Raw genomic sequence first — 27,543 nt, 5'->3', positions numbered from 1 at the left:
TTAGAGCATCTCGATCTCTGGTTGGGAACAAGTTGTCTTTATTTTTTCGAGATTCCAAACAATCTGAATTGATATCGAAACAAACATTTTAACATTTGTAATTCTTTCGTTGAGAAGCTCGAAGAAACTCTCCCGTTCTTTTCTTTTTTTTTTTATTTTTATTTTTACATCTCGTTTCTCAAACGTGTCACGGTCTTGTTTCTGGCGAGTTATAACCCTGATTTCCGACATAAACACGTTGTTAGAACCATTCGTTGGGACGGCTTTATGTTATGTTACAGTTGAATTTTTTAGTGGATTATTTCCAAAATACTGGACCCGTCAACGAAAGAATACAAATTGATATTTAATCGCGAACGAAATGTTGACTAGCGTCTATCCCACGAGTTAAATACCACACGTCGAAAATAAAGAAGAAAACTTTTTCTCTAATTTTTCCTCCTCTTCGAAACTTGGAAACTTCGTTCGCCGACAAAGAAATTTCCATCGCGTCTAATTCCACGAGACGGTTCCCTCCGTGGGAATTGGTACACGGGGAGGGGGGAGGGGGGAGGGTATTGTACCTTCTGCGATCCCGGCACACGGATAATCGCTTTTCCCTCCGCGAAGGAAAATGAAGCGTGAAAGTCAGTTTCCGTTGTGGGAAATCGGTCGGTCGTCGTCGATGGAGCGTTCCATTCCCGGAGGCCGGGGGCTTCTAACGGATGGCGTAAATCTGTTCGACAGTTTACATATTCCTGGGAACAGCGATGTCGCTGATCGACATGATGAACTCTATGCAGAATCAACGATTGCTCGACAACGGGGAGTACATGGTGATACACGTGGACATGATGACGTACTCGCAGCGAGAGGCGCAAAAGTACTTATGGAGTGAGTATATACGTGAATAATAACTTTAAAACTTTCAAAATTCGACGATCTGAAAAAAATCTTGATATGTTACGAACGAAGAGAAAGATTTCGATAATTTTTTATTATAAATGATTGTCATTTATAATTCAAATCGCTGAAATTTATATTATCGTGACACCCAAAATCTGTAATTTCAATCGTTCAAGGATCGTTAATAAATAATTCAATAGTAACAATCATTCTTCACGAAAATTAATGAGGTTAATTACCGATTGCGTGTACATACATAAGAAAAATTCATTTCCTGTTACATATTTAAATATCACTCACGATATTCGATCTCCTTCGCGGTTGCTCCTTGACAAAACTCGTTACCTCATCATTTCCGTATCTAATCCGAGATTAACAGAAGCGTCACGGGTCAGGCATGGCTGGCTCGTGACCCAATTTCCAGCACGTGATCCGATTTTAATGCACGTTCCTCTAGAGGAACTCCGTCGTTGTTGCCTCTCGAATCGGACATTTCCCTCTGCGAAAAGAAAAAAAGAAAGAGAAACAACTGTTCGAAAAACCTCTGACTTTGGCGCGCGATGCTTCCTTTTCCAGAACCGGAACACTTCGACAATCTGAGGAATTGCCTGGAGCCGAAGGACTTCCTCAAGAGGGCACGGTCCCTGATGGTGGTCGTGTCGACCCCGCCCACGCAGAATTACGAGGAGTTCACCAAGAAGGTCAGAGAGTACAGCAGCAAGGAGCCGTTCAACTTTGTCATCCCCGAGTTGCTGAGGAAATACGAGAAGGTAGAGGGAGATCAGATTTTTCGAATCTTCTTCGTTGACAGGATAGATTTGTTTCAATTTTTCGTCGTTCCAGTACGTGTCGATCCACGCCGCGTATCTCTACGATTCCGTGAAATTGTACGCGAGAGCCCTGGATCAACTTCTCAGGGATCAGCCGGAGCACACTCTCGAGGAGATCGCGAGCAATGGCACCCAGATCATCGAGACGATTATCAGAAATCACACGTATCAGAGTGAGTAATAACAAATACAATTCGTATATTGTTCGATCGATAACGATTGATCTGGTTTAAAACGAGTAGGTTGGGACGAACATTCGTATTCTTTCTACATATATCCTCCTCACAATTGCTCCTCATCAAGTATATATATATGTCGTAGATAAGGCCATTTTAGATTACGAAAGATCGACAGAATGCCTCTTGTGTGAAAAAAAAAAAAGGAATAACAAAATTACGTTTCCTTCGAGAACAGGTGTCAGCGGAGCGACCATCAAATTCGACAAGTTCGGCGACTCGGAGGGGAATTTCTCGGTGCTGGCCCTGAAGAAGGATCCGTTCCGTTTCAACAACTTCTCGTGCGACTTTCAAATGAAGCCTGTAGGCCAATTCCAACAGGGTGAAACTCTAGTGAGTGAGTTGTTTACGAGCATTCGTGCAGCATTTCATTCCCAATTCACGGCCCTTGTACAATAAAATTCCTAGAAAAAATCGTGGCCAAGATCAATGCTATTATTTATTCTCGATCGAATTGATTGAAAATATATTATTTATCGAGTGACGAATAATAATACGTTGTGTTATGTACACAGGTGTACAGGCCGTCGGAGGCGATGGACTGGCCGGGTAAGAATAAACCGGAAGCGGAACCGGGATGCGGTTTCCTCAACGAGCACTGTCCCAAAGACGACACGCATTTGCGAAGTATCGTTGCCGCCGGTGTGTTGGCCGTTTTGTTATTCTGCGCCGCTGTAATCACAATGAGCATATATCGAAGATGGAAGATAGAACAGGAAATCGAGGGATTGCTGTGGAAGATCGATCCGAACGAGATACACGGTTATCCACATCTTGACAACATGATGTCCTCCCCTAGTAAGGTGAGGACCTCCCGCACGATTTCTCTGCAATGAGATATCTTGCGTTGTTTTTAAGAGGGAATTTTGAGAAATCGAAAGAGATATTTCTTATATTTGTTGGCAATGTAAATGTATATTTTTAAAACTCGTTATTCGTTATTAATTGATTACAGTTAAGCTTAGTTAGTGCAATGTCCTACGAGTCAAGATGCGGGGGCCAGGTGTTCGCGCAAACCGGGCATTACCACGGGGTAGTGGTTAGGATAAAGGAGCTAAAGTTCTCGAAGAAGAAGGATATTTCGAGGGACGTGATGAAGGAGATGCGTATCCTTCGCGAGATCAGGCACGGTAACCTGAACTCTTTCATCGGAGCGTGCGTCGAGCCAATGAGGATATTGTTAATTACGGACTATTGCGCCAAAGGAAGTCTTTATGTACGTCACCTTAATACACGAATGAACGGTGTAATCTGCTCGTGTTTTCAACGAATGATCACATTTGCATGCGTGTTTCAGGATATTATCGAGAACGAAGATATCAAGTTGGACGATATGTTCATCGCTTCATTAGTTCACGATCTCATTAAGGTGAGTATATCTTTACGTACTTTGGAAAGAGATGTCGAATATATATATATTTCTTTTCTTTGTTAGGGTATGCTGTACATTCACGAGTCATCTGTACTAGTCTGTCATGGTAATCTGAAGTCTTCCAATTGCGTGGTGACATCGCGATGGGTACTCCAAGTCTCTGATTTTGGCCTGCACGATATGCGACACTGCGCCGAATCCGACAGCATTGGTGAACATCAGTATTATCGAAGTAAGGAATGTTGTATATATTTAATTTATTATTGATTTGCAAAAAATATATATATATTAAATATTCTGTACAGACTTATTCTGGAAGGCACCTGAATTATTAAGAAATCCCAATGCTCCGATCAAAGGGACCCAGGAAGGGGATATTTACTCGTTTGCGATTATATTGTTCGAGATAATAGGGAGGAAGGGTCCGTATGGTGGCGTGAATCTAGAACCCAAAGGTAATTGTTCGTGTGAAATAAGAGATAGAGTAAGCGTTAGCGATTGTCATTCGTTAATCGGCATTTGCCAAAAGGTATAGCTGCAGAAATATAAATATGAACGTTAACAAATTGACAGAAATCATTGACCGAGTGAAAAGGTTCCCAGAAGATGGTGAACCACCGTTTAGACCTAACATAGACATACTGTCCGAGTCTGAAGCGGACTGTGCAGAGTATATAGTTAGTACGATTACCGACTGTTGGGCGGAAAGTCCAGAACTTAGGCCCGACTTCAAAATGATAAGGACGAGATTAAAGAAAATGAAAGCGGGAAGGCATCGCAATATCATGGACCAAATGATGGACATGATGGAGAAATATGCGAACAACCTCGAAGATCTAGTCAGTGAACGTACACGCCTTCTTTTCGAGGAAAAGCAAAAAACTGAAGATTTACTTCACAGAATGTTGCCTGAGTAAGTTGTATTTATATAAAAAATTTTATAATTATATATATGTATGTACGTATAAGAAGCACATTATTTAATAATATTATTTATTTTTTACAGACCCGTTGCAAATTGTTTGACGAATGGAATCGGTGTGGAACCTGAAGCTTTCGATTTAGTTACTATATATTTCAGCGATATCGTTGGTTTCACTGCAATGTCAGCGGAAAGCACACCTTTCCAAGTATATTTTTCGCAAACTAATCATCGAAGAAACATAATACGCAACTTCCTACGGATACATATTTCTTCTTTTATTTTTCAGGTAGTAAACTTCTTAAACGATTTATACACTTTGTTCGACCGTATAATCAAAGGATACGACGTATATAAGGTAGAGACAATCGGTGATGCCTATATGGTGGTATGTAAATTTATTTTTCCGTGATTATATATTTTCTTATTTTACGCAATTTTATAATCGTATATATTTTTATCAGGTTTCTGGTTTACCGTTAAAAAATGGAAATAGACACGCTGGAGAAATTGCATCAATGTCCCTAGAATTGCTTAACGCTGTGAAACATCATACTATAACTCACAGACCTCAAGACACTCTTAAATTGCGTATTGGAATTCACACAGGTATCGTGTCTAGAGTATAGAGAATATCAAATAAAAAAATATATAAATCACAACCATTTACAATTTGTATTTATATTAACAAATGTTACAGGCCCTGTGGTAGCGGGTGTTGTTGGTCTAACGATGCCTAGATATTGTTTATTCGGAGATACTGTAAATACAGCTTCGCGCATGGAATCAAATGGCGAACCATTACGTATTCACATAAGCGAGCAGTGCAAAGATGCTTTGGATAAAGTTGGTGGCTACATTATCGAAGAACGTGGATTAGTTTATATGAAAGGAAAAGGAGAAGTAAAAACTTATTGGCTCACTGGAGCTACTGAAAAAGCCATTCAAAAACGAGAGGTTTGTACGATAAGAAATATGATAACGTGTTACGTGTAACTTTATTTAATATCTATTTAATGTTTTTATGTTGTTAGGTCGATGTCGGTGATCTTCCGCCACTTTTTTGTAGACCAAGAAGAAGTCCGAAATTAAATTCAGATTCTCGCCAAGCTTCGTTGTTAGGTGGTTTAGGGGCAGGTAGTCGCAGACAGTCGAATGTTCCGAGACCGACACCGGATGATTCATCGTCTCAATGCGGGGGATCCAGTCCAGTGCCTAAATCCCTTAACTGTCGAAAAGTGGAACATTCTCCTCTGTATTTGACCGATAGTGTGTCAAAAACAACGTTGGACAATATCGCATTGCAAGAAGAAGTTGAGAATCGGGCGGCTAACATTAAAATGGCACTTGATGATTTTTTTATCGACACAAGGCTAAAATTTAGAAAAAATGCAAGAGTTCTGTCGACCATTGCTTCATCGTCTTCTACGAGCGATTATCCGTTCCAAACGATAATACGAGAATCTCGTTCCTTAGACCCATTCCCATTGGAGCTTTATAACAAAAGGTTCGAGTCGCCGAATTTCTCTTGGAAAGAACCGAAGAAAAGTTTTCGATCTTTGGAAAATTGTGAAAAGTGCACACGGACTAACTCAAAGACAAATATTTCTGAGAAAGTGTTGAATAACAATTATCCGAATGGTAATGTGATAATATTACCCCATACCGATGAATCACCGAATGAAGTAGAGACACCATTGCTAGGAGACGAGAGTGGTTGTATGGGAGAAGTTGTGCCTGTTAAACGTTGGCGTTCTCTCGATCAAGTGGTATCCGTTCCTAGTACAGACAGTGTGCCTGACAAAAAATCTTCCGCAAGAAATTCGATTAGAAGCTGGCTGGTAAATCTGTTCAGTGGCAATGGATTACGAAATAGCGATGTTTCGTTAAGAAGGGGTGTAATAGCAGGTTACGATATACAGTCGGAACGTGAAAGTATAGTTTGATGCAAAATTACTTGTACAGTTGAGAAAAGAAGTGAAGGGGATTCGAACACAAAATCTCTCGATGTAAAAGACGAATGCACAAAAACATTATTACATTTATGAGTCATAAATATGATGTATTGTTGCCATTTTTTAGCGTATAGATATGTGGAATGTATGGGTATAAAAGTTACCGATTGTGTATATTTTTAATACCTAGATATTTTTATGATTTATATTAAAGTGCGCTTTATATTGGCGGCGAACTTTTCTTTTTTTTACATAGTGCGAGATTTATCTGTTAAAATTTTTAATTTGAGGATATAATAAAACTAGAATGACTTTTATAAAAATGATTCTAACCAAAGTATACACAAGTACAGAAATCATGTAAAAAAGTCTATCACAAGATAGCACAAACGACTCCCATTGTAATAATAATAATAATAATAATAATAATAACAATAATAATATTAATAATAATAATATTAATATTAATAATAGTAATATTAATAATAATAATAATAGTAATAATAATAATAGTAATAATAGTAATAATAATAATAATAATAGTAATAATAACAACAACAACAACAATAACAGTAATAATAATAATAAAAAAGTGCAAATGTACATTTATGCAAGTTCGAATATACTTGTTTCAAACATATGTATGTATGTATGTATGTATATATATGTATGTATGTATGTATGTATAATTTCGATACTTGTTCACTGAAGGAAAGCAAATTATCCGTATGGCTGTGAAAAGTGAACTAGATTGTACCTAAGGTGCTTAGTAATATATCATCTTGTCAAATGTATATAACTGAATAATAATATATAGATGTAAAGATAAAATGTAAATTAAAAGAAATATTATCTTCTATAAGAGCTGATTAAAGATTCATCTTTTGAAATGTTGTATAATTCGATTTTTTAATAAAAAAGTACATTTTCTTCTTTTTTCTATATTTAATTTTCAGACAACTATATATTCTTTTAATATAATTTATAAATTTTACATATTTAATTATAATATATAACTTATATACTATATAACTTATATAAATATATTATATAATCATAAAATTTAATCTTGACCCGATAAAAACTTTGACATAAAATCTTTTGGCTTTGGTTCATGTGTTTCCTTCCAATAATTCAACAATGTTCCAGGTGGTTTCCATTGAGCACAAACTTCTTGAAGTTCCATTTGTCCCTAGTATAATTATTATTATTAATATCATATATATTACATTATTAAATAAAAAGCATACATTTTCTTTACCTTAATAAGTAACAAATCAATTACTCTTAAATCACTTATATGAGCATTACGTTTAAATTCCTCCTTTAATTTTTGTTGACACTCTTTTTTTGTCCTTGGCAAATCATAATTGGACACTACAAAATAAATTATGTATACACATATATTTGACTTTACTATAAAAATAATAACAAGCTGACGAGAAATTGTTACAAAAATTTAAAATATTTAATTGTTAATTATTAATTATTTTTACCAAAACTATAACAGAAATTGTATCGTTTTATACAAAGAAGATAAATTACGATATCCCTATATCAATATACTATTTTAAACGAATAGGTTAGATAACAATATATTCCACTAATTACCAAGAACAAGAAATATAACAAATAAACTTACAAATAAATGGAATTTGTCGGTACCATGTTTTATATAATGATATTACTCTTCTTCGAGCTTCTATAGGAGTCAATGATAAAATTGGTTTAACTTGTTTCACAGTTGCTTTTAAAGGAGTAGCCATATTTGCACTTCGTGTATAACTCTCAATATTCACTTATATCATGGATTAAATATATGATAGACTTGATCTAATGCATTTTTACATTACATAGTAACTATGTAATACTAATACTACATAATCCTAATTATTATTCTCATTTTATATTATTGATTTAGAAAGGAATAAGATAAGAGTTATAGGTACGAAAGAAAATTAAATATAATCAATTGTTTTTGATACATTTATTTCTTTGAAAATATTTTTTTTTTATTATTTCTCTTTATTTATACTATTATACATTCTTATTTAAATAGTCATTCCTTAAATACATAAATTTTGAAGAGTAAATAATAAAAGAAGAATAGAGATACACTAAAATCGGACTATTACCGCCATCTATATGAGATTAAAGATATTAAATATATCTCTTCAAAATAGAGTAAAAAATGAAGAGTAACGCCATCTCTTAAATATTTTTAGTAAAAATTCTTTGAAAAGATATTTATTACTCAACAGATGGCGCCAGCTGTCTTAAATTCTATCCTATCTCTATCTTTCTTTTATTATTTACTCTCCTTGTTTGTACTGTTTGATTTGCGGCACTCTAGAGATGGCGCTGATTCTTGAATTTTTATTCTATCTCTATCCTTCTTCCACTATTTATTCTTGCCTATATTTGTTCTTGCTTTGACTGATAATCATTCTATATAATATTTGCAATATAGAATAAAGTGTGTGTATATGGTATATTCAAAGAAATTGACGATATCATTGCTATTAAAAAGTTAATGTTTTATGTTAATAATAAATAAAAAAACAATATTTCCTAGTCTAATTATAATATTAATTAAAAAAAAGATTATATTTAAAAATTTATAAGAAACTATATTAAAAATATTTAAGATTTAAGAATATAATCTATAATTTGAAATTTAGAGACAATTAATATATCTTTAAACGAAGGAGAAAATTTATTATAAAATATGGTAGTTCGACAATATCAAGAAGAATTAAAATTCTTAGAAAAAATAACTGATACATGCTGGAAAATAAAAAAAGGTTTTCAACCTAATATGAAGGTAAATCAATTATAATGATATATTTTATCTTTACACATGTTCTAATATTTTTTTGATTTAGGTTGAAGGTGTTTTTTATGTAAATAATACATTGGAACGTTTAATGTTTGATGAATTGAAAAATGCATGTAGACCAGGAGCAGTAGGTGGCTTTCTTCCAGGCATGAAACAAATTGCTAATGTTGCTGCCCTTCCTGGAATTGTTTGGAGATCTGTTGGATTACCTGATGTACATTCTGGATATGGTTTTGCTATTGGTAATATGGCAGCATTTGACATGAATGATCCAAAATCTATAGTATCACCTGGTGGAGTAGGATTTGATATAAATTGTGGAGTACGATTATTAAGAACTAATCTTTTTGAAGAGGATGTTCAACCTGTAAAGGTAATTTCTTTTTTAATATTTAATATTATATCATAGAAATAAAAATAAATCAGTGATTGTTTTTAGGAACAACTTGCCCAAAGTATGTTTGATCATATTCCTGTTGGTGTTGGTTCAAAAGGAATTATACCTATGAATGCACGTGATTTAGAAGAAGCTTTAGAAATGGGAATGGATTGGTCCCTCAGAGAAGGTATTCAGATATTCTAGACAGAATTAATTAATTTTTATTATTAATAATAAATTTATTTTTTTTAATTTTCTACAGGTTATATTTGGGCAGAAGATAAAGAACATTGTGAAGAATATGGTAGAATGCTTAATGCAGATTCTTCAAAGGTATCAATGAGAGCTAAAAAACGTGGGCTTCCACAGGTACTGAAAATATATTTTTATATGCATAAATATTAAAAATTTTAAATTCTCAAGTAAATTTTTTTATAGTTAGGAACATTAGGAGCAGGAAATCATTATGCTGAGATTCAAGTTGTAGATGAAATTTATGATAAATGGGCTGCATGCAAAATGGGAATTGAAGAAAAAGGTCAAATTTGTGTTATGATTCATTCTGGTAGCAGAGGATTTGGACATCAAGTTGCAACTGGTAAAATATATTAATATAATAAATTTTAATAATAAAATTTTTTCAAAAAATAATATATGTTAATTTTTATTTGCATTATAGATGCTCTTGTACAAATGGAGAAAGCTATGAAACGAGACAATATTGAAACTAATGATAGACAATTAGCATGTGCTCATATCAAATCTCAAGAAGGTCAAGATTACCTAAAATCAATGGCCGCAGCCGCCAATTTTGCTTGGGTTAATAGAAGCTCTATGACATTTCTTAGTAGACAGGCATTTGCCAAGCAATTTCGATTATCTCCTGATGATTTAGATATGCATGTTATATATGATGTCTCTCATAATATTGCAAAAATAGAAGAACATATGGTTGATGGAAAACAGAAAACACTTCTAGTACATAGAAAAGTAAGTAAAAATAATAAATTATTATATTTAATTATTATATATAATTATTTCTTATTAGGGATCAACAAGAGCATTTCCACCTCATCATCCTTTGATTCCTGTAGACTATCAATTAACAGGTCAACCTGTTTTAATTGGAGGTACTATGGGAACTTGTAGTTATGTTCTTACTGGAACTGATCAAGCTATGAAAGAAACATTTGGATCTACTTGTCATGGAGCAGTAAGTATTTTGTGAAAATTTTGTTAAATTATAAAATTATATAAATTATATAAATTGAATATGAATTCTATTTAGGGACGAGCTTTATCTAGAGCAAAGTCACGTAGAAACTTGGATTATACTGATGTATTAGAAAAATTAGAACGGCAAGGGATATCGATTAGAGTCGCTTCGCCTAAGTTAGTAATGGAAGAAGCACCAGAATCTTATAAAAATGTAACGGATGTTGTAAATACGTGTCATGCTGCAGGTATTTCGCGGAAATGTATAAAATTAAGACCGATTGCAGTTATCAAAGGATAATTAATTATAATATTATGTAGGAGTTTTTTGTGTCGAAATTTTGTCTATTTTCAATTCTAATAGAAAAGGTGAAATTGCAAGATAATTTTATATGCAAATAAAATTATAAATAAATATATTAAAAATTTTTTTCAAATATACAGATTATTACAATGTTACAAATGATTTAGCGCTACGTAGATATTTTTAAAATACATTCAGTCATGGATATTTTCATTCAATGGATATTTTGAGTGCATTTATTGCATTTTTTTTTTACTCTATTCTAATATTGAATACTCAGAAATTTATTTATGTATTTATAATATTATTTATAAATATTTGGGAAGTTATTTGTTATAAATATACATTATAAATTCCTTAAATATCCTAAAATAAATTTCATCCATTTGTGAATATTAAATGAATCATGATATTAAAAAATTACTAGAATCATTTAGTATTATCATTATCATATATATATTTATTAATAAAGTATAACTTATATATTAGATATTCGTTTACTTTTTGTAAATTATGTAAAAATGTAACAAATAAATATTTAATTTATTTATTTTATTATTAATTTATAATTTATAATAAAATATAATTTTTTTCAACTTGATACTTACTATGTTTTAGTATGTTCCTTTTTATTTTTTTCCTTTTTTTTTTTGAACATATTAAATAAATATTAAGGTATAATATAATAAACCATTTTAAAAATATTACATTAGCATTTTATTAGAGAAAATGTACAGTTACCTACGCACGACATAAGAAAGCTATATTAGACTAATTCGTTTGACTTTACACGGGAATTAAATTCGCTGTGTTACGCTTAACAAATCTTCCAATGACTGAAGAAGAAGAAAATGGAAAGAAGAAGTATAGGAAAAAAGTAGTGTATTGGAAGACATTGGAAGTTCTATTGTGTTGTAGATAATGGAAGCAAACCATCACCATAAATAGCAAATGTTTCTCCCTTTCTCTCTCTCTCTCTCTCTCTCTCTCTCTCTCTCTCTCTCTCTCAATCTTCAATTATTTATCTATCTATATGTATATCTATATATATATATATATCTTAATTCGGGCTACTCATATATAACAATGAACATACAACATGTTGTATATTATGTGAACCCTTCAGAAGAAAGAAACGGAAATTTAGTCACTGGAAGAGTTGTTGATGGAAATACAAGACCGACCAATAAAAAATTGTGATCTGTATTGTATTTCATTAAGTATTATAAAATTATGTTAAAAAATAATAATTATCCTAGAACACTTAAGATAGGTGATAATCAGGAGACGGTTCAGCTACAGATTCGGTAGTGAACAATGGATTTGGGAACTCTGGTGGATGTGGCAGTGGTCCAGCAGTCTTTGGCTGGCGACGATACGCCATTAGCCAGCATGAAACAGCAATAGCTACAGCGACTAGTGCCAAGAGTGCTGTAATTACTAATGCTATCACAAAGCCGACCATAGAAACGCAAATGTCTTCCACTCTTTGAGCTGCAGGAACTAAAACAAAAAAAAAAATCACATTGTAATAATTAAATATTTAAAAAATTTTTTTATTAATATTAAAGGAGAAAAAAATATAGTCTTACTTTCAGCTGGATCTGCTGTCAATCTCTCTTGCTTCTCCAAAGTGAATATCAAATTCGACTGGATTGTTATTTCTTCTCGAAGTTGTCCTTCGTAGTTATCTGTAATACTTAAAGATGTATCATTTATCTCAGAATTTACGTCTCGACGACGACGACCAAAGGCGTTGTATCCTCGACAATTGACCTGCAAGAAAATGATAATTATATTTTGAAATATAATCGTTATATATGATTTATTTTAAAATATACATTATGTGTTAATAAATATCAAAGAAATATTTACGGGTTGACAACGTCCAAAGCATACACGGATATTGCATTGGAATCGAATGTTATCACTACTTGGGAATTTAAAAGCATTAAAGCTAGCCATCAATGTCTGTGTCTCAGGATTTTGTTCCCATTCTTTAAATATTGTTGGATCTGTTGCACAGCCATTCTCGTCTGTTACGATATATTCGTTCTCCAATTTATCTTCCATCGTTTTAGCTACACAATTTCGGGCAAATCCACCGTAAATAGCTAAAATATTAAAATGTTAAAATCAATTAGTTAGTACAAGAAAAAATCCATTGATTTATAATATGCATATGAATATAGAGAATATATTCACTGGAAGGTTGGACTTCGACTTGCAACATCAAATTGTCTCCAATTTCGGCTGAACTTATTTCATTTCCATTTTGAGTGACAATCTTCATTAAACAGACTGGTGGAGGACCAGTATTAGCAATTGTACCGGCAGTAGTCAACATTGAAACATTAAAGCCGAGAGTGACATTTTGTTCTCCGGTTTGATATATGCATTTGATATGATAAGCTTGAGTTTTATATGTCATTAATTTTGGATGCTTTTGTATAACTAATACAAAACTAGCTTGTCCCTGTTAAAAATAATATTTTTATTAATAAATTTAAAATGAAGATGAAGAATATGAACAAATTTCGGTAAATCTAATAAATTTTGATTTTCATATTAAAAAAGAACTTACATTTACATGAATAAGTCCGCAATTTCCGAACGCTACTTTAAATATTTCAGTTTTGTGCATAGTTTCTGCTGGAATGGAAACAACTCTTCTACATTGTTCGTCCTTACTGTGACCTTTGACATATAGAACACCATCAAATTCCTGATCATGGAGATGAATCTCGACTTGCACTCCATCAGATAAACAACTGACAACCATTTCTGGCCTGGGAAAATCAGTGCGCCATCGATTCTTATCGTCTGAGAAATCAAGAAAAAAATCACTTTGTTAGAGTTCACGATTATGAAAGAATTATAGCACAATCAGAAATAATTACTATTTTTGAGAGATAATAATTAGAGTTTATATGAGTATCTATTTTTCTCAGTGAGAATTTTAAAGATAAATGAAAGGAAATCATAAAAGACAAATCATTAAGAATATTGAATCACAGAAGAAAAATAGAATTTTAAAGCAACAACAAGTTTGAAATTAAATAGCAAAAGTTCTAAATTAAATAGCAAGAATTATAAATCAGACAGAAAGATTCAAAACAGACAGCAAGAATTCCCAAAACGCTATAGATAAAATAGATAACAAGAATTTCGAAGCAAACAGAAGATCTTAAAAAAGAATACATAATAAAGATTTTACAACATTTTTAGTCAAGTGCAAAGTTAAATCAAACATCTTTAAGTATAGATTAGAATTACATAAAAAAGTTTAAAAGATAAATAGAAAGTTAAGAATTTAGAGCACTACAACTTAAAGCAATATAAATAATAGATACACTACATTAATATTATACGAATCTAAGATAAATTTATAATAGAAACAGATAGATATTATAGATAAAATAATTACAGACAATAATTGTAAGACAACTAGATAATCAACAAATTCAAACGAAGTACAATATTCAAGAAGAACATCAATAGATCTCTCCTATAACAAAAATATCTTACAGCATTGAGTGTAAGCATTTCCAATGTAGCCATTGATGCATATGCAAATAGCTTGATGACGAGTAGCATTGCAAAGTGCATAAAGACCACATAATTGAATTGAACAAGGATCTTCGCAAGTCTGACTGGTTTTATCGCAGAATCTGTTATCGGCGCAATCATCATCATGTTTGCACTCGATTATGTCGGCTACAAAATTAATTAAATAAATGAAATTTATGCAAAAAAATTAACCAAATAAAAAAATAATATTTTTCACTTACCAGGTTTGCAATATCCATTTGCATCTAGTCTATATCCATGATGAGTTGGACATACGCAACGGCCATACTCGTCGATGATCATGCCGTTCTCCAGAGCGCACACACAATATCCTTCTTCATTGATTATCATTCCAGACTGTTTACGACATGGTATACACATTTCTTTCTCATCCTTAGCTGAACCAGGTGGACAGACGCAATTGCCATATTCATCTAGAATCTCATTTTTTTCCACTGCACATACATTCGCTGTAAATAAATTATTTAAAAATTTATTTAAAAATTCTCTTGTAATCTTAAATCACTGTTGATTACAAATTATTTGATTAAAAACAAGATATTACTTTTGTCACAGCGGATGACCGCATTTCCTCTATATCCAGGAATGCATTCACATATCATGGTTCTCACAGGAGACGTATCGAGTACTTTACAATCTGCATTTATTCCACAAGGTTCGATCTTCACGCAAGGATTAATACATTCACCATTGAAACAAGCAGTTTGGGATGGACATTCATTATCTGCTTTGCATTTTTCTGTCACTGAAGAATAAAAAATAAATAAGGAATAGTTCAATTATTTAATTATATCAAACAAAATCACTCATTAAAAATGTCGATTAATTGATTCTTACACTTGACGCATCCCGTTTTGGCATCTCCAATATAGCCAGGAGGACAAGCACATTCGATTATATGATTATAAACGTTACAATCCATGTTTCCAGTACAAGGATTTTTCGCGCAAGGATTCTCACAGCGGTTGTTGATGCAAGCTTTGTTGGTAGGACAATCAGAATTACTCTTACAACCGAGAAGGACGCAAGAGACTCTCGGATTGCCACCGAATCCTGGTAGACATTCACAGATGGCTTTGTGATTGATACCGTGACATTCGGCATTTTTTCCGCAAGTGGTCAATGATGGTGAGCAAACGGGAACACAATTATGTTGCACGCACGCGTGTGATCCGCTGCATTCGCTATCCGTGCGACATCCAGCAACTAAAAATTATATATCAAATTAAATAAAAGATCAACAAGTTATTTAATTTTTTTGAAATGATTTTTGGTAACGAATAGGATACAAGAAATAAAAGAAAATATAGACTGAATCTAATTTTTTTAAGAGGCCAATAATTCTTACCTTTAGTACACACCACATCAGGATTTCCATCATATCCTAGTACGCAAGAACATATTGGTTTGTGATTAACAACGCTGCAATCCGCATTAGGACCGCAAGCACAAGGATTCTTGCATATCGCGTTCACACAAGATTTATCCGAAGGACAATCGCTATCCCTTGCACACTCGATCTTCAAAATTGGTTTGGTAGGTCGACAAGTTCCACTGCCGCTACTCACATATCCGCTGGGACATACGCAAACCATCGTGCGAACCGGAGACGTTGGAAGTACTCTACACTCTGATGGTTCGCTGCAGGGTTGCACCACGGAACATGGATTCTGACATTTATTATCAAAGCAGGCTAACAAATTAGGACAATCACTATCCTCTTTACATTCTGGTCGTTCTTCTGGTTTGCAAGCAATGTAAGGATTGCCAATGTAATAAACTGGGCAACGACAAATGGGTAGATGGTTAAATACTCTACACTCAGCTAGAGATGAGCAAGGATTACTGTGGACGCAAGGATTGATACACTGCATGTTGATACAAGAATGATCTCCAGGACAGTCTCCATTACTATAACAGCCGATCACTCTGCAACGATCTAGAGAGTTTCCATGGTATCCTTGACGACATCTACAGTCTGCTTTATGATTATTGGGATAACATTCGGCGTTTACTCCACAATTATCGGAGATCAGACAAGGATTCACGCAATTGTTGTTCACACAACTCTTATCCAAAGCACACTCACTATCGTGTGTACATTCTACAGAATAACAGGCGATATCTGGATTACCCTGGTATCCTTCTTCACAGGAACAGATCGGCTTATGGTTTCGCACGTAACAAGCGGCATTTGTACCGCAATTGCATGGGTTTCTGCATTGTCTATTAATGCAAGCTTCTCCATCACTGCATTCATCATTTGTTGTACAAGTGCCAATTATTGTTATTTGAACTAAAAAGAAATGTATTTTAATATAATGAATGCTAATTTGATTTATATTATTATATTATTAAAATTGAAATGAAGAAAAAATAGATTAACTTTGATATTCCATTATTGAATATTTTATAATAATTTTTTTTCTGTGAATTTTTTTAATTAAAAACTTTAAGAATATTTACTTGGTCTGCAAACACCATCGATATCAGTAGTCCAACCTTCAGGACATGTGCACGTCATAGTTCTCACTGGAACAGTATCCAAAACATTGCACCGAGCATTTTGTAAGCATGGTTTGATCACCGGGCATGGATCAATACATTTATTCTTAATGCACACCAATTTGTTAGCACATTCAATATCGATTCTGCATTCTGGTTCATCAGGTTTCTTTTTCGGATGTGTACAATAGGAATATGGATTTCCTGCAGGAATATTCTCCGGACAACGACAAGTGGCCACGTGATCTTGGACATAGCAAATAGCATTTTGAGCGCATGGTGAATCTTCTATACAAGGACTGATACAACGTCCACTGTAACAAGCTAAATTTCGAGGACAATCATAGTCAGATGTGCATTCCACTCTTTCGCAATGTATTTCTGGATTGCCCAAATAGCCTGGACCGCAACGACAAATGGCGCGATGATTCTGACCATAACATTCTGCATTTATTGCACATTTATTCTCCAGAATGCAAGGATTTACACATTGTCCATTGTAACATGTAGCTGCGTTGTTGCACTCGCTATCAGATTCACAATCCACTAGAATAGAACAATTTTATAAAATTGTGAAATTTAATTAACATTTTATTTCTCTTTTTAGAAAAGGAAATCTGGCTTACATTTAAAACAACCCAATTGAGGATTTCCAGAATATCCAGGTGAACAGATACAAGATGGATAATGATCTACGACATTGCATTTGGCATTTGCACCACAGTTGCAAGGGTTAATGCATAAATTGTTCACACAGGCAGTATTGCCTGCGCAATCATTGTTCGAGGTACATTCAGCTACTATTTCCGCTGCAAAAAATTATAAATTTTTTATTAGAATAATATATCGATTTTATTATTAAAATATAATATATTTATTTTTTTATTCAAAACTTACGCGGTTCACAATTGATCTTTGAATCACCAATGTAATTGGCAGGACATCTGCAAACTGGACTATGATTATTTGCATAACATAATGCATTTCTGCCACATGGATTTCCAAAAATGCAAGGATTCATGCAGAAAGAATTTATACACTGTTTGTCATTGGAACAATCATTGTTAGAATAACATTCTGGACGTGGTGGTAGTATTATTGGTACTGAAAAATTTTTAATTTTGAATATATTTTTAAAATCATTTCTAAAATTTCACTTATAAAAATTAAATTAGTGTTAAAAATATTTAATAAAATAAAATATACCTCTGATGCACTCAATATAAGCATTGCCAGTGAATTCGGGTGCACAGTAACAGATTCCGGTGTGCGATATCGCTTTGCATTGTGCATTCAATCCACATTTGGTCGTGAGACAAGCTTCAATGCAAGTTCCTTCCACGCATTTGTCAGAATCAATGCAATCTTGATCTTGATGACATTGCACATCCTCTTGCACTGTAAATTTTCATTGTGTATAATGCATTTTATAAAAACAAAATTGGTGAAGAATATTAGAAATATTTACCAATTTTTTTGCACGATCCATTTATATCAGTGATGGTGTTTGATGGGCAACTGCATATCATTGTACGAAGAGGAACTGTGTTTAATACCTTGCATTCTTGATCTGCAGAACACATATTGGAGGATAGACAAGGATCTTGGCATTTAGTGTTGATACACGCGAAGTATGATGGACATTCGCTATCTGATTTGCATTCTGGTTCGATGGAAACACCTTAGAGAAAAAAAGATAAAAAATTATTCTTCATTCTTATTTGATTTATATCAAAATAAAAAATAAATCAAAATTTATTAATCCATATCAAACCCAAAATTAATTAATTAATTTACCAGTACAATCAATATATGGATTTCCAGTGGTACCAAGAGGGCAGACGCATTTAGGTTGATGATCTTTCGCAATACATTTTGCAGTTTCTGCGCAAATGTCATCCTCGCAAACAGGTCGACATACTCTGTTCAACCTATCACAAGCTTCGTGATCTGCACAATCTTCGTTGTAATGACATATTGTGGAAATGCACGCAATTCGTGGATCTCCTTGAGTGCCGCGTGGACATACGCATTGTGCCCTGTGAGAAACAGCGATGCATTCTGCACCACGACCACAGGCAATGTCTCCAATCAAGCAAGGTGTGATGCAATTATTATTTTGACAAGTTTTATCGTAAGGACAATCGCTATCTGATTTGCATTCGGCTACAAAGAAATATTTTAATAAGTCATTATTGTAGAATAAAATATTATACTGAATATTATATTTTTTGAATGAAATTGTCATTATGAATTATATTGTCATCTCTTATAAACAGTCTCAACTTACGTCTGAAACATTGTATTTGTGGATCTCCCGCGAAGTTTTGCTTACAATGACAGGTTGGATGATGATTAACAGTGATACATTCCGCGTTCAGACCACACTGCGTGCTGACACATGGATTTTGACATAATTCATTAATACAGGCCTCATTAGGTGCACAATCAAGATTTGATGTGCATTCTGGAAATGAATCAGTATCTGCAACAAATATGAAAATTTTGTTAAAAAACATAATATTTCTTTTGCTCGTTATTTATTTTTCATTTTGCAAGTGTTATATTTTTAGCAATTACCTCGGTAACAATTTACAAATGGATCACCAGCAGTTCCACGCGAACAATGACATTGACGATAATGATTTTGGACTAAACATTCCGCATTCGAAGCACATGGATTGATAATGCATGGATTGATACATCTTTCGTTCAGACATGACATATTTGAAGCACATTGAGAGTCAGCTTTACAGATAGCTTCGATTTGTTTATCCACTAAAAAAAAATATTTATTTAAAATTACTTATTTTATTTGAAAATAAAATTAAATGAAAAACTAAAATTAAATAAAAAATTTCTATATTTACCAGGAATACAAGCGACAGTCGCATCGCCAGCAAAGTTTGGTAAACACTCGCAAATCATAGTCCTCATTGGTAAAGTGTTCACAACGGAACATTTTGCTCCAGCGATGCAAGGTTTACTTTCAACACATGGATCTTTGCAAACACCACTAAAACAACCCAATTTACTTGGACAGTCTCCATCTACTTGACATTGAGGTGGTTGTTCAATCGGTTCTATAAAAATAATTGATTTATAATTAATTGTACATAAATCTAAATTATATTCACAAAAATAATTATAATTACCGATCAGACACGAGGTATAAGGATTGCCTACATAACCAGGAGGACAACGACAAATTGGTCGATGATTAATCACGTGACATTGTGCAGATAGTGGGCAATCACAAGGATTTATACATTTTGAATCGCGACATGACAAAGAAGATGGACAATCGTTATCAGTTATGCATTCTGATCTTTCGCAGGCTTGATATGGATTTCCTAAATATCCATCAGGACAGTAACACCTTGGTCTATGATATCCATCTGATTCGCAAAATGCATTAATTCCGCATTGAGTCACAGAACAAGTGTCTATACATTCGTTATTAACACAGGATTGCGTTAATGGACAATCACTATCACCACGACAACCAACTGCATAAAGAAAATTTAAAATATTAATACTATTATATAGTATAAATACTAGACATTTTCAATCCATTCGATAAAATTCTCATTTTTACGATATGGATTTGAAAATTCGAAATTTAAGGAACTTACTTTCACCACAATATTGTTGAGGATTGCCAGTGAATCCTTCATTGCATACGCATACAGCTCGATGTAATTGTACGTGGCAACGACTGTTAAAACCGCAGGAGTTGAGTGTGCAAGGATCAATGCATTTTTGGTTGTAGCAAGTCTTATCGTTCGGGCATTCGGAATTGTGAATACATTCTGGAACTGGTTCTGTATGTATTCAAATTCAATATATTAATTAAGTTTATTAAAGCATTTTTATTAAAAATTTTAAAATCAAATAAGTCACCTTCGACCGTTGGAATAGTACATTGTATACGAGCATTTCCAGTGAATCCAATTGGACATGAACAAACAGGCTTGTGATTCACTGTTTGACACAATGAATTGATACCACAAGCACCGATGCAAGGATCTTTACATTTTTGGCCGAAACAAGCCTTTTCTCGTGGACAATCGGAATTAATAACACATTCTGGATATATGCATATCGCAATGCCATTTCGAACTTTACATTCGCCATTATAAGTGCATGGAGATGGACTACAAGGATCAGTTTCTGAAATAAACAAAGTAAATTAATATAAAAAAATTTAGATTACAGAGAAATTGACAGCATAAAGATTCATAAGAAATTAAATACTAAAATAAGGAGTATATAATTACCAATTTGGATAATACATTCATCGAATGGATTGCCAATTAAAGGAGGTGGACAGCTGCATAGAGGACTATGGTTGATGGCTTTACATGTGGCCTTGATACCGCACACATTTTGTGTGCAAGGATTCACGCATTTATTATCGATGCAAGCTTTGTCTCCCGGACAATCTGAACTAATCACACATTCTGGATGACAACCTGTTATACTAGAAGGAATTCCTTGGAGACCAGGTAAACATTTGCAGACAGCCGTATCGCCGATTTTTTCGCAAATGGTATTAGGACCGCATGGTGATGGAGAACAAGGATCTCTTTCTTTTGGACCTAATATAAATACGATATTTTTATTATAATTAAAAAGAAAAGTGAAAATTTTTTTTTATTTTTTGATAAAAATTCTCTTAATTGTGTAATGATTATGATTGTGATTTATGACTTATGATAATTATAATATTAGTTTTCCTTCCAACAAATCTTTAAAAAGGCAATCATATAAAATTTATTATTTATATAAAATTAAAATACCTTCAGGAATGACTTGACAGATCGTAAACGCATCGCCGATAGTAGGTAGAGGACAAGAACAAATAGGAATGTGATTAGAAACTGTACAGATCGCACCAACGCCACAAGTACCAGGACAAGGATCCTGACACTTAGTCTTGACGCAAGCTTGCGATTTCAGACAGTCAGTGTTGGTCAAACATTCAGGTTGACACCCTTCATAAGGATTTCCACGGAAATTTGGCAAACATTCACAATACGCTGTATTTTGTTTTTCTCTGCAATAAGCGTTGACTCCACACGGTGAAGGACTGCAAGGTCTCAGCGATGTAGGTGGTTCTTTTGGAGCTATAAAATAAAAATCCAAAAATATTAATATTTTATTCCAGAAATGATTCGTTTAATGATTTATATTAAAAAATTTGCGTGAAAAGTTACAAGAGTTAATTTACGAAAAAAATAAAAGAATATTAAGAACTGTACAAGAACGCGAATAGAAATTATTTGTTAGAGAAATCGTGAAAAATATGAGAAAATGATGAATGTGTATGAAGAAGACTGCTTCAACTATCTATAATCAACATGCAATTTTTTTTATAATGTATCATACAATCTCTATGTACAATATGTACAAAACTAAAGTTTGTATCTATTAAAAAAATTCAATCAAAAATTCATTAGTATTTTCATAAAAAAAAAAAAAAATGAAATGAAAAATCGCGAAAGTTCATTTCTTATTCTTGGTTGCTCGTAATATTTGTTTTTAATATTTATTTATTATTTTTTCGATTATTCTCATGGGATTATTTCTTACTCTTGGCCACGGTACAAATAGCAAACGGGTCCCCGGTGTATCCTTCGGAACATATACAGTGGATGTAATGCTGGGTAACTTGACACAGGGCATTAAAGCCGCAGAGTCCGGTACAAGGATCGGTACACTTCTGTTTAACGCACGCCTGGTTGCTAGGACATTCGCTGTTCACAAGACATTCAGGTCTACAGTTGGGAGGTAAGCCTATAAACTCGGGCATACAGGCACAAGAAGCTTTATTGTCTTGTGTTACTGTGCATTGAGAATTCGGTCCACATAGCGAGGGTTTGCACGGATTCTGACTAGCCTCTTCGTATTGTGGTGCTGTTCGTTGACAAAAGTTTATTACAGGTTAAACATTGTAATCTATTTTCGAGATATAAATTAGCGCTGAGATATAAAAACTTTGAAATATAAATTAGCGCTATCTGAGGATGAAAATCGAACTATTCATCGGAATGAAACAGTCAAATTTTAAGAGAAACATAGTCAAAATTTAAAAATATCCTCTATTGTAATAAGAATGTTCACAAAGTTCGAAAAAGGAAGAAATTCATAGATAGTACCGATCCAAGCATGCATTACTTACTCATAGGGAAACAGCTGACAAACGGATCACCGGAATACTGAACGGGACAACTGCAAATAGGATTGTGGTTTCGTACGATACATAACGCGTTTTGTCCACAAGTGTTGTCGCATGGGTTTTGGCATCTTTGATTCATACAAGCTTTACTCTGTTCACAATCAGAGTTCACCAAACATTCAGGTCTACAGCTGGGCGGAATTCCGAAATATCCAGGTAGACAGGTACAAGAAGCTTGCTCATTAAACTCGCGACAAATGCTGTTGGGTCCACAGGGTGAGGGTTCGCAAGGTTTCGTACGTTCTATCGTAAAGTAACATATAGAACATCAATAAATGAGCATTTGAAATTTAGTTTTTCTTTGGGATCAATCAATGTAGATAGTTCCACTCACTTCGGACAGGTTTGCAGAGGTTAAATGGGTCTCCTTCATAATTTTCCAAACAACTGCAAGTAGGGATATGATTGATCACAGTGCATTCTGCGTTCTGACCGCAGATTTTGGTACAAGGATTCACGCATTTATTGTTAGAACAAGCTTTGTCATAAGTACAATCCGAATTTTGCACGCATTCTGGTCGACAACCTTGATAAGGGTCGCCATGATAGTCGTTTATACAACTGCACACAGCGTTTCGACAGATGGCGTTTGGACCGCAAGGTGTTGGATGACATGGGTCTGATTGAACTGGGACGATAGCTGTTATTCATATAATCAAATTAAATCAATTATTGGCATTATTAAAATTCAATAATTAATAAATTATATCGGAAATATTCTTACGTGTTAAAATTGGTTGGCAATTAGTGAAAGGATCTCCTGTATAATCTCTGGGACAAGTGCAAACAGGTGTGTGATTAATGACGCTGCATAGTGCATTCGTTGCACAAGATCCTGGACACGGATCTTTACATTTTTCTCTTATACAAGCCTTATTACTGGTACAATCCGAGTTAATAGAACATTCTGGTCGACAATTGGGAGCTGAACCAACATAATTGGGCAAACAAGAACAGGATGATATGCCTCCTATATCTTGACATTGCGAAAACGGACCGCAAGGTGATGGAACGCAAGGGTTTATGGGTAAAAGTGGTGCGGGTGCTAAAAAACGTATACAAATTGAAAAATATATTCGTGAAAATGATTCCAAACGAGTGATTATAAGTGAGAGTGTTTCAAATAATTTACTTACTGGTCATGTCAAAGCATCTTACAAATGGATCTCCGGTTTGAGAAGCATCACAACTACAAATAGGACTGTGATGGAAGACTTCGCACTTCGCATTTATTCCACAAACTCCGGAACATGGGTCTACACATTTTTGGTTTATGCAAGCTCTATTGCTAGCACATTCCGTGCTAACTACGCATTCTGGTCTACATAATGGAGGAGTTCCTTTGAAATTGGGAAGACAAGAACAACTTGACTGACCGTTCACATTGCGACATCGACTATTGGGTCCGCACGGTGATGGATCGCATGGATTTGTGGGATTTAGTATGGCTGATAAAACATTATCATCAGATTGTGCGTTGTGTTTAATGTGATTAGTGTTTTTTATAATTTGTGAAAAAACTCACGAAGTTGTTCGAGTATGCTGCAATATCTAAATGGATCACCAGTGTAACCGAGTTTACAACTGCATATTGGAATATGATTGATTACATTGCAGTCGGCATTAAAACTACAAGTTCCTGGACAAGGATCTTGACATTTGTTTCTTATACAGGCACGGTTGGATGGACAATCGGTATTAATAACACATTCCGGTCTACAATTTTCATACGGATTTCCATAGAAATCGGGCAAACAAGTGCATTGAGGTGAACCATAAGATTCGCGACAAACAGCATTTGGACCACAAGGAGATGGTTGACACGGGTTGACTCTTTGTGGTATGTCTTCGACTATGAATAAAAAAATAAAAGAATAAAAAAAATGATACGGATCTTTTGATTTAAACTTATAAATCAATAATTAAAGGGAATAATCTTACTTGGTTGAGGTGTACATTGAATAAACGGATTTCCGGTGAAGTTATTAGCACAAGTACACATAGGAGTGTGACTAATAGTTCTGCATTCGGTGTTTCTGCCACAAGAACCAGGACAAGGATCTTTGCATTTTTGATTAATGCAAGCCTGTTGCGTTGGGCATTCTGAATTGCTCACGCATTCAGGTCTGCAATTTGGTGGAATTCCTATAAATTCAGGGAGACAAGAACACGAGGGTGCATTATTGATCATTTGACATCGAGCATTGGGACCGCATGGTGATGGTTGACAAGGATTCACTGGAATATCCGGTTGTTTTGCTAAAAATAAATTCCAATATTAAGAGGATTTTTCATTAATATCGTTAAAAAAATTTTCTGGAAGAATAAAAAAATCTTACTTTGCGGAATACATTGTACGAATGGATTTCCAGTATATTGCTCGAAACAACTGCATACGGGATTATGATTGATCACAGAACATTGGGCAGATAATCCACAAGTACCAAGACAAGGATCGATGCATTTCTGATTACTGCAAGCTCTGTTACGCGGACAATCAGTACTAACGATACATTCTGGTCTACAAGATGGTGGTGATCCCTTAAATCCAGTAACACAACTACAAACAGCTTGTCCATTGGAAGATCGACAATGACTGTTCGGACCGCAAGGAGATGGATTGCATGGATCAATTATAGTAGGTTCTACCATAACAAATTTTTAAATATTAATTTAACGTGGCAATAAAAATGATCAAAAATATAGAATAAAGGGAACAACCTCGAAGAGGAATACACGAAACGAATGCATTGCCCGTCATATTCCTAGGACAGTTGCACATCGGTAGATGATTGATTACGTTACATTCTGCATTTATTCCACAAGTTCCTATGCAAGGATTTCTGCATTTATGCAGTATGCAAGCTTCGTTTCGGGAACAGTCTGTGTTAATTACACATTCAGGTCGACATATAGTATACGGGTCACCTAGATAGCCAGGTATGCAAGTACAAACACCATTATTGCATTGTGCATTTGGTCCACATGGTGATGGATTACATGGATTTGATGGAGGTTCTGAAACTAAAAAATCAATATATTTTAAAAGAACGTGAATTTTAAAAGAATCCATCGATTGTCTTTAATCCTTACTAAATGTAATTGGCGAACAATTGATGAATGGATCACCGGAATATCCTTCAGGACAAGTACAAGCTGGTGTATGATTTATAACTGTGCAACGTGCATTCAAACCACAAGATCCTGGACAAGGATCTCTACATTTCTCCTGAATGCATGCCTTATCTGCTATGCAATCCGAATTGATAGAGCATTCTGGTCGGCAATTCGGTGGAACTCCGATATAATTGTTCATGCAAGTGCAGACTGGAGTTTCTCCTATGGCTTTGCACATCGCGTTTGGACCACAAGGTGATGGAACACATGGATCTTTCGGATATGGTTCTTCCGGCTTTGGCACTATGAAGTAAATATTATTGCAATCGAATGCAACGAATATCTTTTTATAAAAGTTATATATAAATAAAATTTAATCTTAGCTTACATGGAGCAGGGAAGCAGTGAACAAAAGGATCTCCTGTAAAATCATTTCCACAACTACAAATGGGACTATGATGGACTACTTTGCATTGTGCATTCGTCCCACATGTGCCAGGGCAAGGATCTTTGCATTTTTGATTGATACACGCGAGATTCGAATTACATTCCGAATTCACGATACATTCTGGTCTACAATTTGGTGGAGTTCCTATATATTGAGATAAACAGGAACACACTGCTTGACCATTTACATTTTGACATTGACTATTCGGACCGCAAGGAGATGGTTGACAAACATTTCGTTCTTCTTCTTCGGCTGCAAAATATTTATATTTAATATGCATTTGAAAATAATTAATTTTAACTTATTAAATTTAACTCACTTGATGAAATCTTATATACACAGTTCACGTATGGATCACCAGTATATTGCGGAATGCAAGTGCATACAGGTAAATTATTCACCACCTGACAATTGGTGTTAGCTCCGCAAGAACCGGGACAAGGATTCTGACACTTAGACCTAATGCAAGCCAAATGGGAGGGACAATCTGAGGAACGAATGCATTCTGGTCGGCATCCTTCGTAAGGATTGCCGATATATTCGGGCAAACAAGTGCAAGAGCTAAGACCATTTTGCTCTCGGCAAATGGCATTAGCTCCGCATGGGGAAGGTTCACAGGGTCTAGGTGTTACACTTGTGTCCGCTAAAAAAACAATGAAATTAACTAAACTCGATTTTTCATTCTCTATTATAAATTAATAGCG

The 27,543-nt window shown here is 34.2% G+C and overlaps 4 protein-coding genes across 11 annotated transcripts in view; 2 read left to right on the top strand and 2 right to left on the bottom strand.

Annotated features, from left to right (window-relative positions):
- The window catches only part of LOC724603 (receptor-type guanylate cyclase Gyc76C-like), a 65,767-nt gene extending 59,331 nt beyond the window's left edge, over window positions 1–6,436 (top strand). The window contains exons 6-20 of the mRNA XM_016911268.2: window positions 727–873; window positions 1,462–1,655; window positions 1,729–1,888; window positions 2,130–2,284; window positions 2,467–2,754; window positions 2,907–3,167; window positions 3,249–3,320; window positions 3,387–3,555; window positions 3,629–3,778; window positions 3,897–4,236; window positions 4,330–4,453; window positions 4,535–4,633; window positions 4,710–4,854; window positions 4,946–5,202; window positions 5,280–6,436. Coding sequence (XP_016766757.2) covers window positions 727–873; window positions 1,462–1,655; window positions 1,729–1,888; window positions 2,130–2,284; window positions 2,467–2,754; window positions 2,907–3,167; window positions 3,249–3,320; window positions 3,387–3,555; window positions 3,629–3,778; window positions 3,897–4,236; window positions 4,330–4,453; window positions 4,535–4,633; window positions 4,710–4,854; window positions 4,946–5,202; window positions 5,280–6,191 — 3,473 coding nt within the window. The 3' untranslated portion in view covers window positions 6,192–6,436. The remainder of the gene's footprint in view (window positions 1–726; window positions 874–1,461; window positions 1,656–1,728; window positions 1,889–2,129; window positions 2,285–2,466; window positions 2,755–2,906; window positions 3,168–3,248; window positions 3,321–3,386; window positions 3,556–3,628; window positions 3,779–3,896; window positions 4,237–4,329; window positions 4,454–4,534; window positions 4,634–4,709; window positions 4,855–4,945; window positions 5,203–5,279) is intronic.
- A 694-nt stretch (window positions 6,437–7,130) lies between these two features.
- On the bottom strand, window positions 7,131–8,141 carry LOC551042 (NADH dehydrogenase [ubiquinone] 1 alpha subcomplex subunit 6). Its single transcript, XM_623438.5, has 3 exons — window positions 7,843–8,141; window positions 7,462–7,577; window positions 7,131–7,392 (listed from the first exon to the last, which is right to left on the bottom strand). Exons 1-3 carry the CDS (start codon window positions 7,964–7,966, stop codon window positions 7,264–7,266), a joined length of 369 nt encoding a protein of 122 aa, XP_623441.1. The 5' UTR covers window positions 7,967–8,141; the 3' UTR covers window positions 7,131–7,263.
- Window positions 8,142–8,673: 532 nt separating this feature from the next.
- LOC409653 (tRNA-splicing ligase RtcB homolog) lies at window positions 8,674–11,104 on the top strand. Its single transcript, XM_393151.7, has 8 exons — window positions 8,674–9,024; window positions 9,086–9,412; window positions 9,479–9,605; window positions 9,681–9,787; window positions 9,857–10,016; window positions 10,098–10,408; window positions 10,467–10,631; window positions 10,707–11,104. The coding sequence occupies exons 1-8, from the start codon at window positions 8,929–8,931 to the stop codon at window positions 10,932–10,934; spliced, it is 1,521 nt and encodes a 506-aa protein (XP_393151.1). The 5' UTR covers window positions 8,674–8,928; the 3' UTR covers window positions 10,935–11,104.
- A 526-nt stretch (window positions 11,105–11,630) lies between these two features.
- Window positions 11,631–27,543, bottom strand: part of LOC551170 (dumpy) — a 108,250-nt gene continuing 92,337 nt past the window's right edge. For 7 of the 8 annotated variants that reach the window (XM_026439658.1, XM_026439659.1, XM_026439660.1 and 4 more), the window contains 36 exons: window positions 27,159–27,482; window positions 26,780–27,091; window positions 26,368–26,694; window positions 25,996–26,298; window positions 25,614–25,919; window positions 25,216–25,533; window positions 24,800–25,126; window positions 24,411–24,722; window positions 23,999–24,319; window positions 23,609–23,914; window positions 23,218–23,517; window positions 22,629–22,952; window positions 21,836–22,162; window positions 21,314–21,634; window positions 20,937–21,206; window positions 20,669–20,857; window positions 20,189–20,542; window positions 19,904–20,116; window positions 19,614–19,811; window positions 19,324–19,518; window positions 18,831–19,199; window positions 18,502–18,714; window positions 18,240–18,431; window positions 17,931–18,137; window positions 17,660–17,842; window positions 16,995–17,579; window positions 15,877–16,824; window positions 15,366–15,734; window positions 15,073–15,273; window positions 14,729–14,977; window positions 14,466–14,654; window positions 13,522–13,760; window positions 13,143–13,413; window positions 12,813–13,051; window positions 12,530–12,713; window positions 11,631–12,440 (listed from right to left, as the gene is read on the bottom strand). In XM_026439658.1, coding sequence (XP_026295443.1) covers window positions 12,202–12,440; window positions 12,530–12,713; window positions 12,813–13,051; window positions 13,143–13,413; window positions 13,522–13,760; window positions 14,466–14,654; window positions 14,729–14,977; window positions 15,073–15,273; window positions 15,366–15,734; window positions 15,877–16,824; window positions 16,995–17,579; window positions 17,660–17,842; window positions 17,931–18,137; window positions 18,240–18,431; window positions 18,502–18,714; window positions 18,831–19,199; window positions 19,324–19,518; window positions 19,614–19,811; window positions 19,904–20,116; window positions 20,189–20,542; window positions 20,669–20,857; window positions 20,937–21,206; window positions 21,314–21,634; window positions 21,836–22,162; window positions 22,629–22,952; window positions 23,218–23,517; window positions 23,609–23,914; window positions 23,999–24,319; window positions 24,411–24,722; window positions 24,800–25,126; window positions 25,216–25,533; window positions 25,614–25,919; window positions 25,996–26,298; window positions 26,368–26,694; window positions 26,780–27,091; window positions 27,159–27,482 — 10,724 coding nt within the window. In that variant the 3' untranslated portion in view covers window positions 11,631–12,201. The remainder of the gene's footprint in view (window positions 12,441–12,529; window positions 12,714–12,812; window positions 13,052–13,142; window positions 13,414–13,521; window positions 13,761–14,465; window positions 14,655–14,728; window positions 14,978–15,072; window positions 15,274–15,365; window positions 15,735–15,876; window positions 16,825–16,994; window positions 17,580–17,659; window positions 17,843–17,930; window positions 18,138–18,239; window positions 18,432–18,501; window positions 18,715–18,830; window positions 19,200–19,323; window positions 19,519–19,613; window positions 19,812–19,903; window positions 20,117–20,188; window positions 20,543–20,668; window positions 20,858–20,936; window positions 21,207–21,313; window positions 21,635–21,835; window positions 22,163–22,628; window positions 22,953–23,217; window positions 23,518–23,608; window positions 23,915–23,998; window positions 24,320–24,410; window positions 24,723–24,799; window positions 25,127–25,215; window positions 25,534–25,613; window positions 25,920–25,995; window positions 26,299–26,367; window positions 26,695–26,779; window positions 27,092–27,158; window positions 27,483–27,543) is intronic. The other variant, XM_026439661.1, reaches the window with a different exon arrangement.

Source organism: Apis mellifera, linkage group LG3 (genome assembly GCF_003254395.2).
Source record: "Apis mellifera strain DH4 linkage group LG3, Amel_HAv3.1, whole genome shotgun sequence".
Lineage (NCBI taxonomy): Eukaryota > Metazoa > Arthropoda > Insecta > Hymenoptera > Apidae > Apis > Apis mellifera.
Note: the sequence above shows the minus strand (reverse complement) of the source record. Positions and strands in the feature narration are given on the sequence as shown.